The sequence below is a fragment of the Chiloscyllium punctatum genome, chromosome 41 (genome assembly GCF_047496795.1).
Source record: "Chiloscyllium punctatum isolate Juve2018m chromosome 41, sChiPun1.3, whole genome shotgun sequence".
Classification (NCBI taxonomy): Eukaryota; Metazoa; Chordata; class Chondrichthyes; order Orectolobiformes; family Hemiscylliidae; genus Chiloscyllium; species Chiloscyllium punctatum.
In genome coordinates this window covers 43,071,474-43,088,874 of record NC_092779.1, presented here as the reverse complement: position 1 = coordinate 43,088,874, position 17,401 = coordinate 43,071,474, and the positions used below count along the sequence as shown (strand labels likewise).

At 41.0% G+C, this 17,401-nt stretch overlaps 1 protein-coding gene across 1 annotated transcript; it reads left to right on the top strand.

Moving 5' to 3' along the window:
* Positions 1-10,424: 10,424 nt before the first annotated feature.
* On the top strand, positions 10,425-14,230 carry LOC140465014 (regulator of G-protein signaling 9-binding protein-like). The gene has a single exon (XM_072560801.1). The coding sequence runs from the start codon at positions 10,814-10,816 to the stop codon at positions 11,579-11,581; it is 768 nt and encodes a 255-aa protein (XP_072416902.1). The 5' UTR covers positions 10,425-10,813; the 3' UTR covers positions 11,582-14,230.
* The last annotated feature ends 3,171 nt before the right edge of the window (positions 14,231-17,401 follow it).

Below are 17,401 nucleotides of genomic sequence, written 5' to 3'. Positions count from 1 at the left end.
GCATCACTATGATAGTTTGAACAATATCTTTCTCAGTGAATAGATTTGTCTTGTCAATTCAAATACAAATAATTTCAAAAGTTAGAATTTCAGAAATAATGCCAGTGTCTGTTGAAAAACAAAGCATTTCAGAGTGCATTGTACTAAATACTTTGCTTTTGGCAATTTTAAAAAATTCAGTATTGCAACATCACTCGACTAACAAAATGGCAGCCTGAGGCTGAACACTTATTTGGCTGGTCCTTGCTTTCTTTGAATTTTTATTTTTGTATGTATGGTTCACTGATTTTCTTTTTAGGCTTTGGATCTGCAAGTTATAGAATCTGTTTCCAAGTTCAATTGTATGCTTATATTTAAAATGACACTTGCACTGCATACATTTTACAATTGTAAAACTAATTAATCAGAGAGCTTTAAGTGCCCCACTGATTATCTTCAGTATAAACATGTGCCAATAACTAATACTGAGAAAAGTTGCTGCTTGATAGTTCCCAGTTCGATAGCTGGATCCACAAATACTAAGCAAACACTATCATTTTCCTGAGGAGCATGCAGTCTAATAGTTTGGATTTTTTAAAAAATGATAACAGTTTACAATCTGTTGTTGTCTTCATAAGAGTATTCAAATTATTAAACTGGCAAATTAGCATTTGAATATTAATACCTGTTCTTTAATACCAATGGTCCACAGTTGTAATCATTAATAATCAGTATGAATGCTAAATACTACCAACAAGCTACTCACTGAGCGTTGACTTTGACCACAACTATAGGTTGGTGTGAAGCACCTTAATTCCGATCTCAGGGTCAGGGCCAATACTAGAGAAAAAAGACAGTCCCTGGGATATATTTTCCCACTTTGCTTAATTTCAGAGATAACTCAGCGCTCTTTAATTGACATTGGTGCAACACTGGAATTGACACTATGCACAATGAAACACTATGGGCAGCTTCAGGTCACAAAAAACGAATTCTTCAGGGTGATGTCCTGCAGCTAACTATCTCCAATTGCTTCACTGTTATCTTTCCACCAACATAAAGTCAGAAGTGGGGATGTATACTGATGATTGCATAGTGTTCCGTATCATTTGTGATTCTTAACATCATTTAGGACAAAGCATTGTGTAGGTATAGATCTCTAACATTCTTCAATATCACAACCTGTGTCTTTCTTTTTTTAAGTGCCCAAGCAATGCAGTTTGGTTAGGCAATGGAGAAAAAGCAAGAAGACAGTGAGGATGAACACATAACACCATTACAGTATATGATTTCACACTTACAGGCCATTGGTTCAGATACGAATACTGTTTGCCATTAGAGAATAGAATAGAGTTTGGGATCTGTACATGAAAAGTTGGACATGCATGATCTTCAGGAATGTTGAGAAGCAAAAGTTACATAGGCGACAACATGCCATAAGGGGAAGTCACACACAAGTTCCTCTGCAGAGAACTCAGATAACCATGTTGTGGGAGCAGCATATGTTATAGATTGATTAGAATTCAGAGTGAGATGGTTGATACATTGGCAAGTCTGCCAAAAAGATTGACATCAATTTTAAACAGCATGGTGTATCCAACATTGGGACAGAGTCATAGTCATAGAGTCATAGAGATGTACGGCTCGGAAATAGACCCTTCAGTCCAACTTGTGCGCTACTCTCTGCATGAAAAAAATTGCCCCTTAGGTCCCTTTTATATCTTTCCCCTCTCACCTTAAACCTATGCCCTCTAATTCTGGACTCCCTACCACAGCAAAAAGCCTTTGTCTATTTATCCTATCCATGCCCCTCATGATTCTATAAATCTCTATAAGGTCACCTCTCAGCTTCCAACGCTCCAGGGACAACAGCACCAGCCTATTCAGCCTCTCCTTATAGCTCAAATCCTCCAACCCTGACAACATCCTTGTCAATCTTTTCTGAAACCTTTCAGGTTTCACAACATCCTTCCAATAGGAAGGAGACTAGAATTGCATGCAATATTCCAAAAGTGACCTCCCAAGTCCTATACTCAATGCTCTGACTAATAAAGGAAACCATAACTTCAGTATCCTATCTACCTGCGACTCTACTTTCAAGGAGCTATGAACCTGCACTCCAAGGTCTCTTTGTTCAGCAACACTATAGGACCTTACCAAAAAGTGTATAGTCCTTCTGTGATTTGCCTTTCCAAAATACAGCACCTCACATTTATTTAAATTAAACTCCATCTGCCACCCCTCAGCCCATTGGCCAAACTGATCAAGATCCTGTTGTATTCTGAGGCAACCTTCTTCACTGTCCACTACACCTCCAATTTTGGTGTCATCTGCCAACTTACTAACTATACCTCCTATGTTCACATTCAAATCATTTATTTAACTGATAAAAAGTAGTGGACCCAGCATCAATCCTTGTGGCATTGCACTGGTCATAGGCCTCCAGTCTGAATAGCAACCCTCCATCACCACCCTCTGTCTTCTACCTTCCAGCCAGTTCTGTATTCAAATGGCTAGTTCTCATTGTATTCCTTGAGCTCTAACCTTGCTAACCAGTCTCCCAAAGGGAACTTTATCGAATTTCTTACTCTAATCCATGTAAATCACGTCCACCGCTCTGCCCTCTTCAATCCGCTTTGCTACTTCTTCAAAATACTCAATCAAGAGCTTGTTGCCCAGCTTTTTTTAAAATTGTAAGAGGTGACTAACTCCAACAACACAATTCTGGATCCAACCAGAAAGGAATGTCTGTGATGTCTCAGCTTCCATTGCGATGCAAGTAGCTTTTATCAGATGTTTGCAGTGAAAGCGAAGGCTGAATTCATACAATGTCGGCTTGCTGCCATGCAATCTCAGACTACTGCTATCAAAATTTGAACTACTACATGCAAAAGGGCTTATTTCTGCCATAAACGTCCAGAAATCTGTCCTCCGATGGGTGACTTGGTTTGCCAAGGTATCAGCCCAGGCATTATCTTTGTCTTCATGGAAGCCAAAATAACTGTCCTCTCTCAGGAAGACAGTATTTGCCCTTCCATCCCTGTCACAGTAACGCTGCCTTTGTGTGTCTCAATCAGTCTGAACTGGTACAGTCTATGGCCTGACCTTCTAGGCACCATATTGCTCAAAACCAAGGCTATCTGCCCTCTCCTCCAGTGAGGTTCAGCAGCTTGCCAGCAGTCATAAACTGGCGCTAAAGGAATTTGTTAATTTTTGGATGAAGTATCAAATTATTTGAATTCTAAGTTTGGTTTGGAATATTTATTTTGGGGGTGCTTTTTATTTTAGTCACAATACTAAAAAATATGAGTGACAGAAAGTAAGGACTGAGACTGCTTGTAAATGAGGAATTCTCATTGTGTTGAGTAGAATTACAATTGCAGACAGCCAGGCCAGACTGGGTTGTCGAGGTTTCCTTTTCTCTTTTCCATCTTCTAGATCTTTCTTTTTCTCCTCCTTCTCATTGTCCTGCTATTCAGCTGCTCGCCATGTAGCTGGTGACAAGGATGCTCCATTCATTATGATGAGATTGTGCAGTATGTAACACATCACATTTAATCTCGACACCAGCTTTATGGTACTGCAGGATGTTTCTTGTACTGCCCAAGTAGCAGAAATGGGGTTTCAGTAAGTCAATGGTCTAGACTATCACATTTCCTGTAGCAATACGGCATTTAAAAATGGATGGTGACCCACACACACACGAATTACACACCAGAACCAACAATCACATGCTCAGTAGACAGTTGCTGATGCCCAGTAGCTATGCTTTCATTTTCCATGGTGGCTACAGAGTGAAGGTATGATGATTGTTGCAGAATACCAGGCATTGATCTGTACAATCATCTGCTTACAGTTGCATATGCAAGGAGCGGGTTTTGTATAAGGCAGAGTTGATATGCAGAGCTTGCAATGGAGGATGCATGTAGTCAAAGGCACCCTACGTCATAGGGAGTCCTATGCTCAGTCTTCCTGTTTATCTCTGGCAAGAAAGCATTAAAATTGGTTAACTCTTTTCGATCAGAGAGCTTCAGTGAACCCCTGTATGCAAAACTGGACAGCAAGCCAGGAGACGTTGCAAACATTGCCTACTCCAGTCTGGAAAGGGTCAGGCGCATATAAGTTCATCACCATAGTCACCTTCATAGCTTCTGGCAATGCAAATCCTTGTTCCAGAATAGAGTTGTTGTGGCTACAGCAGGTGGCAGTTTTCAGTGAGGTCTCAACATTTGTTTTCATTATGTTCAGATATGCAGATTCCTCCATGAACACCTTGGGTAAACAAGGCCTCCTGACTGAGGCCCCTTCTTTTCCTCCTCCATCTTCCAGCAGCTTGCCATGCTCCACTTGGATTCTGTTCATTCTCTAGATATTTTTAATCAACTGTTCAGAGATGTTGTGATACATCTCTGGGACAGGTGGGACTTGATCAAGGCTTCCTGGCACAGAGGTAGAGGCACCATCAGTATGCCACAAGAACCATTGTGTTCATCTTCTATGCTGTATTCCAGGAAATGTTGATGAAAGAGCCTATGTCTGGGAGTAACTCGTCTGTGTAGCCCACATGAAATTAGCAAAAGCTCCTTGAGCATTCAGCATATCACTCCCTACAAATTTTGACAACTTAAAACAGCAAATGAATGCAGCAAATAATGAAGTGGTGAAGCAACGCAAGAGGAAATCAACCAGAAACTAATCTGTATATTGTTGATGATCTGTTTAAATTAAGCTGGTGGGATCCTTCCTGCTGCTGAACTCCTGTTCAGCTGCACGAGTTTAAGAGTGCCTTAGCTACAGCATCATAGAGCTCAAATACAGCAGCTTTGTCACACATCAATTTTATATGTTAATTGATGTCATGATTTTCCTGATGTGCAAACTTTTGGCAGCCATTTACTGCACACATTTTAAGGCTAACACTAATATAGCCATTGGTGCAATTGGCTTCAAGCATTAAATCTCATTCATTCATCACACTATGATCACAGCCTATACTATTGACTTAAACTTGCGCCTGGTCAGGCAAAATCTCAAAATTTAAAATTCTAATTTTTATCCTCTAATCCACCATAGCCTCAACCATCCCCATTCTTGCCATTTCATCCATCCCTACAACTCTACAAGATCTCTGCATTTCTTCCTTATCCATGTCTTCATATTTTATTGATGTCTGGGATGGCATTCAGCTTGAACTTGCAATAACTTCAGTTCATCCAAACCTCTGATGGCTTAATTAAAGTTAATTAAACTTGTATTAAATCTCATTGAATCATCACCCTATGATTACAGCCTACACGACTTATATGAGCACTTGGTCAGGCAAAGCTTCAAATTTAAAATTCTTATTTTCATGCTCAAATCCATCCATTGCCTCAACCATCCCTATCTCTGTCATTTCGTCCAGCCCTATAACTTGCCATAATCTCTACATTTCTCCACTTTGGCCTCTTTAGATCCCCGCTTTCCAACTGCCCATCACTAGCAACTGCGCCTTTAGCTTCCCAGCCCCTACGTATGATAATCCTCCTGCAAATTACACTGGAAAGATTTACATACTCTGTTAAATGTGCTAAAGAAATGTCACAGCACAAACAACGAAGGTAGTAATAGTAGCAGTGTGTAGCACATGATAAGAAGGAAAGGATGTAGAAGAGATTTACATGGATGCTACTGGGACTGGAGGATTTGAGTGATGAGGAGAGGATTTATACGATCATGAGGGGCATAAATAAGGAGAATTGCAATGATATTTCCCCTAGGGTAGGGGAATTCAAAACTAGAGGACATAATGTTAAGGTGAGAGGAGAAAGATTTAAAAGGGGCAACATTTACATATGTGGAAGAGGAACTGTTAGAGGAAGTGGTAGATGCAGGTACAGTTACAACATATAAAATATATTTGGGCAGGTACATGAATAAGAAAGCTTACCATATTGGTTTGAAATGATTCTATAGTTTTCCTGTTTCCCTTTAGCATGTAATCATAGTCGAGAGGATCAAACCATGGGTTTGATAGCCAGTGTGTTTTGCCCATGCATGTTCAAATTCTAGGGATCAAAGGTTGTGGGGACAAAGTGGAAGCAGAGCACTGAGTTGGATAATCAGACATGATCATATTGAATGGTGGAGCAGGTTTGAATGGCCTATTCCTGCTCGTATTTTCTATGTTTCTATGTTTTTAATTAATTTCTACACAGCAGGTGTAATTTTAATTGAGTTCTGACTCTGCCTTCTATGTGCTTGTTGAATCATAGAAATCCTACAGGCCATTTAGCCCATTGAGTCCACATGACCCTCCGAAGAGCATCTCACCCAGACCCACTCACTGAATTGTGCCACAGAATTAGAGAATGAATCTCTCCTTCCTTATTGACACATTATTTGCAGATTTACAACTTATCCATACTTTTTAAATGCTTTGGCACCTGTGTCATTTAGAGACCAGTACAGTTACAAAGGCGAGTTTATGGATTTAGTCTTAGTACAGTGTTTGCCAATTAGGAACACAAAGATGTTAACATGTAAAATGATTTCCATACCACCTATTTATGTTACTCTGCAACTGGGGAAAGCAAATCTCACCTCAATTATACCAAAATACATATACAGAACTGTGATTTCCAGCAGCCAGTACATTTTCAATGTTAGGGACAAATTTACTAACCTGATTACTGATTCCTCTAAGAAATCACTTTAACATTTACAGTAGTGTGCTAGACTATCTCAGTACTGAGACAAAATCCACACACAGCTTGGATTATATTTATAATTTTGCACACAGTGTTCATTTCCTGATCACAAATCTTTTGTCACAATCTTTGGCCAGATGTTTAGGTCATGCTCATGACAGTAAATTACTGTATCAACACTTCCCATTCAAGTTTACATGAATATTAAATTTATGGATGCTCAGATTAAATGATTTGACTCATGGATGGTCCTTAACTGCCATTTATAGTTTTATGTTCATAGAAGACAATCTCCTCTTACCACTAAATATTATTAGGGAGAAAAATTTGAACAATTAATAAATTGCATTTTTGGGAAACTCAGGGGTGAGTTTCATCTGGGATTGAACCAGTAAGTTGGAACTCTAGCTCTGTTTTGATGGTTTAAGATGTTTCTTTAACCTTTCAAAGAGTCTAAGTTCATGAGCATCCTAATCCAACCAAAGCACGATGATGAACATAATTAAATATCTTCAGCCTTCATCATCTGTGAGTGTCAGTCATGAACCACAGTGCAACTTTCTAGTTCAGGCCCTTGGAATTTAACTGGTGATTCATACAGATGACTTGGGTGAATGAATGAATGATTTTATTGTCACTTGTATTGTATAGTGAGGGAAAGAGTGAAATACAATGAAAAGCTGTCACCACAATCTAGCACGATTTTGAATAGTTTTAAGAACAAGAAAAGAATAGAAAGCTATGCTTTAAAGAGAGTTCAATAAAGAGAGTTAAAGAGAGGCCAGCTCATCATCAATGACATCTGCATCACTATCCCCCTTGCAGTCAACTACATTAGACACACTTCACATGCCAATGGGACGATTCTCCTCCACCACCACCTTGCTACTGCCTGCACCGGACTCACCGACATCAGAGTTGCATCTCTAGCCACTGGGCCCACTTTGTCAATATTGCTGTGATGCCCTTTCACTGCCTCCAATGCCAGATCCAACCAATGACAAAGTAGCCAATCTTCAGGAGGCATCTTCTCATCAATGTCACCTTTGCCAATGTAGCACACCAATTCAGAGGTGGTAATGGAGAAATGCCAGGTCTAAAGTCCTGTTATCTTTACTAGATCACTCACAATTGGGCCCCAGGAAGGCACCTACCCAGTAGAACAATAACAATAAGATTCAGTACACCTGCAACACCTGCCCGTACACCACACCCCTCACCTTCATCCAGGGCCCTAAATAGTCCTTCAAGGAGATTCACCTGCATCTCATCCAACTTAGTCTAATGCATCCAGTGCTTCTGATGTGGTTTTCTCTACATTGTTAAAAACCAGACAACACTAGGTTATAGTCCAACAGATATATTTGGAAGCACTAGCTTTCGGGGTACCGCTGTGCTCTGAAAGCTAGTGCTTCCAAATATACTTGTTGCACTATAACTTGGTGTTGTGTGATTTTAACTTTGTCCGCCCCAGTCCAACACAGGCAACTCCAAGTCATTTTCTACATTGGTGAGACCCAATGTAGATTAAGTATCACCCTGAGCATCTTTGCCAGGCCCAGAACGGCCAGCCTGACCTTCCGGTCACCACCCATTTCAATTCCCCCTCCCACTCCCCCTCTGACATATCCATTCTCAGTCTCCTCCATTGCTGTGGTGAATCAGACTGCAAATTGGAGGAACAGTACCCAATCTTCCACCTGGGCAGCCTACAGCCTGGAGGGCTTAACATTTGAGTTCTTGAATTTCAAATAACCTTCCCACTCATTCCCCTGTTCCCTTTCCAGCCCCACCTCCTCCCTTCCAATTCACCTACTGACCCTTCCTTCCAGCTACCAATTGGATACATCTTTCCTATTGACCAATCAGAACTACCTGCGTTCACTTATCACTACCGCAGCATTCTGCTATTCATGCCACCCCACCCCATCCTCTTTAACTACCCTCACATCTAGTCCTGAAGAAGGATTATACCTGAAATGTTGATTTCTCCACCTCCTCATGCTGCCTGGCTTGCCTTGATCTTCCAGCCTCCTGTTTGTCAATCTTGAATTCCAGCATCTGCAGTTTTTTTGTTTCTAACTGATTCGGATTCCAAGTCCCACGCTTGCTTCAGAAAAGTAAGTAGGGGCTCACTCGCTGCTGTTGCCACAAAGTCCGCACTGAGCCCACTTACCAATTGGGGAAGGTGGTTCCAGGAGTAGGTAGTATGAGTGATAGTTTGGCAGTAGCACAAAATAAATGTAACAGCAAGAAAAGCACTTGTTAGAATACATTTTATCTATAAATTGGCATAAAACTCGGCAAACAATTGGGACCCAAGGAAATGCATTTTGCTTTGAGTTTTAAGGTTTCAAATTTCAAATTTCAGGGGTGCACGGTGGCTCAGTGGTTAACATTGTTGCATCACAGCACCAGGGACCCGGGTTCAGTCCCTGCCTCCTGCCTGTCTGTGTGGTGTTTGCACATCCTCCCATGTTCCAGTTTAAGGAACGTGTATGGAATGTGCTCCAATTTCCTCTCGTGATCCAAAGATGTGTAGGTTAAGTGAATTGGCCAAGCTAAATTGCCCACAGTGTTCAGGCATGTGTAGGTTAGGTGTATTAGTCTGGGGTAAATAGGGGAATGGGTCTGGATGGGTTACTCTTTGGAGGGTCGGTGTGGACTTGTTGGGCTGAGAGGCCTGTTTCCACACTGTAGGGATTCTATATCTTCTAATTAATTTATTCATTCATCATGTGTGTCAGGCATTTTTAAGAACCTGCAATTCCAGAGGCTTTCTTTTTTTTATTTTTGATATATACTTTGTAGTAAAACTGCATTCAAAGAAAGATAATACAGTTACAGATCTCAGTCAGGGTAAGTCTTCAAAATTTGCTGTTTCAAGTCTGAAAAAAATAAGTTCACTTCTTAGTCTTTTCTCAGGTGCGGGTGAGTCTAGAAATAGAGGGCATATGTTTAGGGTAAGGGCGGGGGGGGGAAATTTTAAAAGGAACCTAAGGGGCAATGTTTTCCCGCAGATGGTGGTACGTGTATGGAATGAGCTGCCAGAGGAAGCGGTGGAGGCTGGTACAATTACAACATTTAAAAAAGGCATCTGGATGGGTAAATGAAAAGGAAGGGTTTAGAGGGACTTGGGCCAAATGCTAGTAAATGGGACTAGGTTAGTTTAGAATATCTGGTTGGCATGGATGCGTTGGACCAAAGGGTCTGCTTCCATGCTGTACATCTCTATGACTCTATGATTCTATGACCTGGAAACCTGGAGGCAACAGAGGCACCTTAATTGGCAACTCAGGATGTTATAGCTAGTTTTGGGGTGAAGATTTGTTTTTTTGAACAATTGGATGAAGAATTTGGTGGGCAGAATTTAAAACAATTTTGAACTTAAGTTTCTATAATCTTTAAGAAGAGGTACTGGGTTGACAATCAGATGTGTTTGAGTGCAGGACTAGAGACAACTCCACATAAAGGAGTTTCCAACTTGCAGGCGGAGAGTTATTTGTCCTTATTGGCAGTTTCGGAAATGCAATTTGAAGTTTATAGTAGAACCTTTGTGGACTCTACCTACTTTGTTGGAGTATTTGTACTCATTGACTTATTACTTGCTCAATTTATTTCCGAATGTTGGGTGATCTTGGTCCTGTTCCGAGGATTCGTGTTGGGGCTGAGCGCATTTTAACAGGACGGTGAAATGCGGAACTCCTCGGGGAACAGCCGACAGAAGGACAAGGCTAACACACACAAGAAACCACATGGGACCCGTCCGTGTGAGCGAAGGTGACAACTCCATCCAGAGCTGCTGCGTCACAAGATATGCCGTAATCTCCGAGGTGGATTTGCAGTGAGTAACGTAGACATTGTAGGACATAGGGGACGAGGCAAGCGACGTTGGCTGGTGCTTGCAAGGCGGGCAGCTTTCGGTGTGTGATGGAAGACCAAGGGAGGGGAGAGAAGAGGAGCCTGTTCCACTGAGAACTTTGCTGTTTGCCCCGGATCTGTGCACTCAGGAGTCCGCCCCCAGTGCTGCCTGAAGACGGTGTGTATGGGAGAGTGAGAGCGGGGCTGCACCCACAATTGTGATCGATGTGTCCTCACTTGCAGGCGCCTTTGGTATTGCGAAGTTGTGGACAGCGGCGAGCCGTATGCCGATCCAAAGCAGCAAGGTGGCAGATGAGGGCACCGCGAACTCAGCGAGGGAGAGGGACGAGTGCAGAGCGCTGGTGGACTCGCTCAACAAAGTGACGGGATGCTACAGGCACCTGGCCACGGGGGTCGGGGGCTCGGCGGACTGCAGCAACCTGAGGGACGAGCTCAGGAGGACCAGGGAGAAGAGCCAGGAACTGGCCGGGCTCCTGCGGAACAAACTGACGGCGGCGCTCCGGGACAAGGCGCTGAGCAAGGAGGAGCGAGCCGAGATGGAGCGCCTCTGGGTCATCTTCTCCTCCAACCTGGAGAGCTTCCAGGTGGACATGTGCAAGGTGTTGGAGCTGGGCCAAGGCTTCCCGCTGTCGGGGACCGAGAAGCCCTTGATCCAGACCGGGATGTCTGGAGGAACCTCGGAGGTGGCCGCCCGGGCTCTGAGTGTCCAGAATCTAGCCCAGGACACCGCGCTGAATGGAGAGAGGCTGGAGCTGCAGGAGCTGCAGGAGCACATCGACAAGGTGGACGAGATGATGGAGAACATGGAGATGAAAGTCAACGTGCTGAGGTGGACGGTGGAAGCGAAGGGAGACGCGTACTACTCGGTGCTCAGCACAGACGCCTCCTCGATGGCCCTGCTGTCAGAGGAGGAGGAGATGCGGCGCCACGGCCGCTGTTGTGACCGTGAGAAGTGTTTTATGTCGGTGCTGTTCTGCACCGTGGCTCTGATAGCCGTGGGATTGTCAGTGTGTGTCGTGAACCTTTCATGACCGATGTCCATGGAATTCAGGAAGGCTGATTGACTTTGCACATGAAGGAAGAAGCCGACCTCGAATTATTTTTCGATGCCCTGCACAGATATGGCAAAGTGTTCTTTTTGGGCGAGGGGTGGGAAAGAGGAAGTTTTCTTAATCTGTATGCCAAAAACAAAACCGTGACCTGAATAGGACTTTGGAAGCTGTGATTGGTTCTCCTTTTGTAAGTCTGAAGTGATGTGAGTTACATTTCATTGAAAGCTGAACTCAATTAAAAATCATAAAGGAAAAAAATAATGACATTTAAATATCGCTTTTCTAGGCTTTCAAGAAACAGTGGAAAATCACGTTTTAAAAGACTGGGGAAGGGAGGACTTTTTTAAAAAGTATCGCTCAGTTGTTTACACGGGAAGAGACTAATAACGGTTAAAATGAATTTACATGCTGAAGAACTGATTGATATATCTCACCTTAAAAGGTCGGACAGATTGATTTAGTTTGCGATTATATCCGAGTACAAGCTGCTCTAGGTTATTCACCTTTTTTGTAATAATTACTGTTTTAAAGTAAAACTTAAATAATAGAAAGTGGAAATTTAGAACAGCTAAACCTATTTAGCAGATAACTCGGATTAAAGACACTTTAATTTAAAGGAATAGACTGTATTAATACAAGTGCAGGGTTTAAAACCATTAAAAATTTCCATGAGACAAAGGAATGTTGTTACATGGAGCTTCCTTTGTAAACATCACACTTCTGCTGTAATTATTAAATCCTAATGGTTTACTGACATTTTATGTCTTATTAAAAATGCAGCAAGTTGTCATGATCTGAACTGCACTGACTGAAAGAAGGATTAAATCAAATTAAATAAAACTTTCAAAAGGTGTATAATGGGGAACTAGGTATTTGCAATATGATGTTTGAAGATTGATGTAGAGGAGCTGGTGTCGGACTGGGCTGATAAAGTTAAAAATCACACGACACCAGGTTATAATCCAACAGGTTTATTTGGAAGCACTACCTTCAGGTGATTATGACAAAGAAGCAGTGCTCTGAAAGCTCGTGGTTCCAAATAAACTTGTTGGACTATAACCAGGTGTGGTGTGATTTTTAACTCTGCTTGAAGATTGGGCCTAATTTTGAAGAGATGGTGAGGGTATGATGGCCCTTCATCTGAGCTGTATAATTCTATGTTTCTCTGATGAAGAGAGGGAACCTTTCAGTCCAAAACGTCTCATTAGCTTAATGAGCAAACACATTGTGTAGTGTGATACTCATCATTGCAAACAACAAAAGTAGGGTTCCAGATAGGAACTACACAATCATCACTCACAGAAGTTACATCTGACTGAATTACATATTGGGAATCCAGATGAAGAAATCAATGGACCTTGCTGTACTAGCTGCCATTGGCTGACTAGTATCCCTGCCTGTCATGTAGGAGACTGGGCTCAATTCCCTGACAGGGAATGGCTGATATTTCTAAGATGGGCAATACCCAAGTTAGGGAATGTTTTACAGAATAAACATGAAATTCATGGTGAATGGTAGGACCCAAGGAAGTACCAAGGATCAGAGGGACCTTGGTGTGTATGTACACAGTAACTTAAGGTATCGGGGCAAGTGGATAAAATGGTTGAGAAGGGATACATTATATTTACCTTTATCAGTTGAGGCACCGAGTTTAAGAACAGGAAGGGTACATGGGAACTGTATAAAACATTGGTTATGCCACAGCCAGAATATTGTTTATGGTTCTGGAATTTGGAATCCACATTATAAGAGGGATGTGATAGCACTGGAGACAGTGAAGATGAGATTTATCAGGATACTGCCTGAATTGGAGAGTCTTAGCTATGGAGGAAGATTGGACAGACTGAGATTGTTTTCCTTAGAGCAGAGGAGATTGAGATGTACAAAATTATGAGGGTAGGATTGACAGGAATAAACATTTCCTTGTGATGGAAGGATCAATGACCAGAAGACATAGGTTTAAGGTAAAGGGCACAGGTTTAAAGAAGATGTGAGGAAAAACTTTGAACACCCAGAGGTTGATGGGAATCTGGAACTCATTGCCTGTAAAGATGGTAAAGACAGAAACCCTCATGACAATTAAGAAAATGAGACATGCATTTGAGCTGCCAAGGTTATAGGCCTCATACTGGAAAATAAAATTAGAACAAATAGGTGGCTGTTTTTGACTATAATGAATGCCGGGGTTTGAAGGAGGTTTTCTGTAGATCTCCATGAACTTAGCGCATAAATCGTCAGTGCAAAATTGTTAAAGCATACTTCTGTAACATAAAGCTGTACACCAGACAGCAAAATCAAAACAAATGTACCTTAGATTGTGACCCTGCTCACTGCTGTTGTAGAGGGCAATATTCTTTGTTTCTGTTATTTCTAGTAAGGCACAGGAAAATAAAGTCTTCTGATCAACAGAGTCATTCCTGCTTGAATTGTACCTGTCAGTTGACCTAGTAATGTCAGTATCAAGCAAACCTGTTATCCTCTTATAGTTGAATAGCCTGAAAAACATTACTGTCAGTGTTTAGATTGGAAAGATAGTCACTTGAGCAAGATGTCAGCTTGCTGTTGATGTGTGTGTGTGGAGCTGTAACACAACATAGGTGAACACCATTAGAGGAAATTAACTTGTTAAGTTGACGGAAAACAATATTTAGAACCTAATCCTTAAAGCTCCTGCTGCTTTGCTTATTTGAAGATTTATTACAAAGTTATACTACCACTTGCATGTCAAACATACACTCAGAATTGCCTTCTAGTAGCTGCAGCCAATAATATCCAGTCAGGAGTTTAGTTATTATTGAAATTCACCACTTCTAAAAGCAAGACTGAAATACTTTATGTATGGTATTGAATATGATAATGCATGCAAATAGCATCAACATGAGGAAAAGAATAAATTAAACATTTTGGAAGTAGTACAATCCTTGATACATGAGGTGCTTTCTTTAACCCAATATCAAAATTACTGACTACAGAGAGTTAGTGTAAGGGCACAGATTTTGTTATTAAATAAGCATTCCACTTGAAAAGGTAAATCACTTTGTGAAGTGTTCGAGATGTAAAAGACAAAAATGAAAGTCAAACATTCCATCATTGCCACAAAGTTGCAATAAATAGTGGCTTTAAATGAGCAGCAACAAGAATATGATGAATCAAAGAAAGATTCTAATCCAGGAAACACTCAACAATGCAGTAAATGTTCTACAAAAAAAACAGTAAATATAATATTAGCTGCAGTAAGAGGGTTCAAAAATACAGTTCACAACTCTTTCGTGGTATGCAATTACAAGTTTGGAAAACAGTTTACTTATATAAATAGATTATATAGTTGGATGTATTCAAATTATATGAATTACTTTCACTGTCACAACCCATAATTTTACATCTCTAATCAACTTCATTAAGTTCACTCCTTTGTTCACAGAAATGTTGAAAATAGCTACAAATGTGATAATCTAAAGCCAATGAAGACATAGAATTACTCACATTTTGTTGCCGCATGGAGCAAGATTCTACATTTTATTTCAACTCCTCCACAAGGCTTTCATGCAAGGTCGCATTTGTACTATATGTATGCAGACTTTGTTCATGAGAATTTAAAGGATAAAAAGACAGTGATTACTGTTGCAAACAGGATTTAAGCGTGATATAAAAGGTGGAGATTTTAGAATTAGTGACCAGGCTTTAGCTTTAAAGCAAGAAACTGGAATGTTTTAAATAATTATTAAAAGAACCTCACTCATTGTATTTACATTTTATAGTAGTAAATTGCCTTTACCTTTGCTCACAAACAGAAAATTAGTATGTTATTTTTTAGTATGTAAGATGACAATGCATTTAGAAAGATCTCTAGAACTAACTCCATAGTACCATCTAGTGGACATAACCCATGCTGTTAAAGTTGCGAAAGTGTATAGGAATTGATGACATTGGAATTTTCAATATTGGAATAAATCGAGTGATCAGAAAATTGTGTCAACAGGAAGTCAGAATGGACAGTTGCACCATGAAACATCTGTTGCTGAAATAGACTAGACACTTTTTAGGATTAAAACCAAAAGGTCCTGAGTTCACAGGTTTGCATGATACATAGAGGGAAGTGAAATGTCCAGGATATGCATTATAGTGCAGGAGAGCATTGATGTACCCTATTTCATCATCAAACTTGCATGGTGAACTAATGGTTCAGGCCCTAGTTAGTCGGCTGCCAAGAGGATCAGTTTTATACTGTGTATAACAATAGGAATCCCAATGGGTATAATGACCAGTAAAGGTAGGCTTGTGGTAGGATCTCAAGGAAAGCATATTCATGTGCCTTGTCCATTTAAAAAGCTGAAGTTGAGTGCAGGATGGAGCACATTGAGAAGCATAAAGTAACCTCTTATATGCAGCTGCAGATTCAAACATATTTTTATATTTCTTGTAAATTATCCTGATGGGTACAAGCTGAAAAGGTTTGCCAAAATGTGTCTCTTTTCAGCAATACTGAAGTTCTATGCCATGAAACAATTATTTATAAAGTATATTACCACAGGGGAAGAGAGTGAAGCTCAAAGAGAAGAGTCAGAGGTGACCATGTGATCATTCTATTTGAAGAATAGAAAGGAATTGCAAGTATGATGAGACAAGGGTTTGGAGGGATATGGGCAGGTGCTGGCAGGTGGGACTAGATTGAGTTGGGATATCTGGTCGGCATGGACGGGTTGGACTGAAGGGTCTGTTTCCGTGCTGTACATCTCTATGACTCTATGTCAGAGTTGGAGGAGAACTGAAACAAAATAAGTGTTCTCGATATTCTGAAAAAAGACAGGTAAAGTCAAGATCTATGCAGGTTTGAGGGGAGGCAGCTTTTCTTTCAGGAAGTGAATGGAATTAAGAGAAGTTGTTCAAAAAGAGGGAGTGAAACATAATATAGGACGGTGACAAATTGGTTGAACCGATATAAAACAAAGAAGCAGATGAACCAGAGAATGTTCAGGAAATGGAGGGGCAAAGAAGAAATCATGGGCGTATGGAGTAAAATGAAGTCAAATGGGCCAGGGAATATGACATTATTTAAATTGTAGAAGGCATCAAAAATTGTCAAGAATTAACAGATAGCAATCGGGCAGGGGGCACAGGATGAATCTTACATTGCAGGAAATAGCATTTCTGGTCAGGAGCATGCTGAAATGAGTGTAAAGGTGCATTCATTAAACATTTTAAAAAGTTAATTGCACTACAATAATTTTATATAGCATATTCTTACAATACTTTCTGAAAATAATGTCAATGAGCTGTGGAGCTGTTGAGGAATAGGTTTGATAGGTTGATTTGAATGCAGATTACAGGGTTAAAGACAGGATTTTTGGCAGGGTGGAGGAACAGAGGGATTTTGGGTCCGCGTCCATAGATCCCTCAAGTCGCCACTCAAGTTGATAGAGTTGTTAAGAAGGCATATGATTTATTGGCTTTCATTAGCAAGGGGATTGAGTTTAAGAGCTGCGAGGTTATGTTGCAGCTCTACACAGTCCTGGTTAGATCACACTTGGAATATTGTGTTCAGTCTGATCGCCTCGTTATAGGAAGCTTTGGAATGTGTACAGAGGAGATTTACCAGGATGCTACCTGGACTGGAGGGCATGTCTTATGAAGAAAGGTTGAGGGAGCTAGGGTTTTTCTCATCGGAGCGAAGAAGGATGCGAGGAGACTTGAGAGAGGTGTACAAGATGATGAGAGGCACAGATAGAGTGGATAGCCAGAGACATTTTCCAAGGGCGGAAATGGCTATCATAAGGGGCATAATTTTAAGGTGATTGGAGT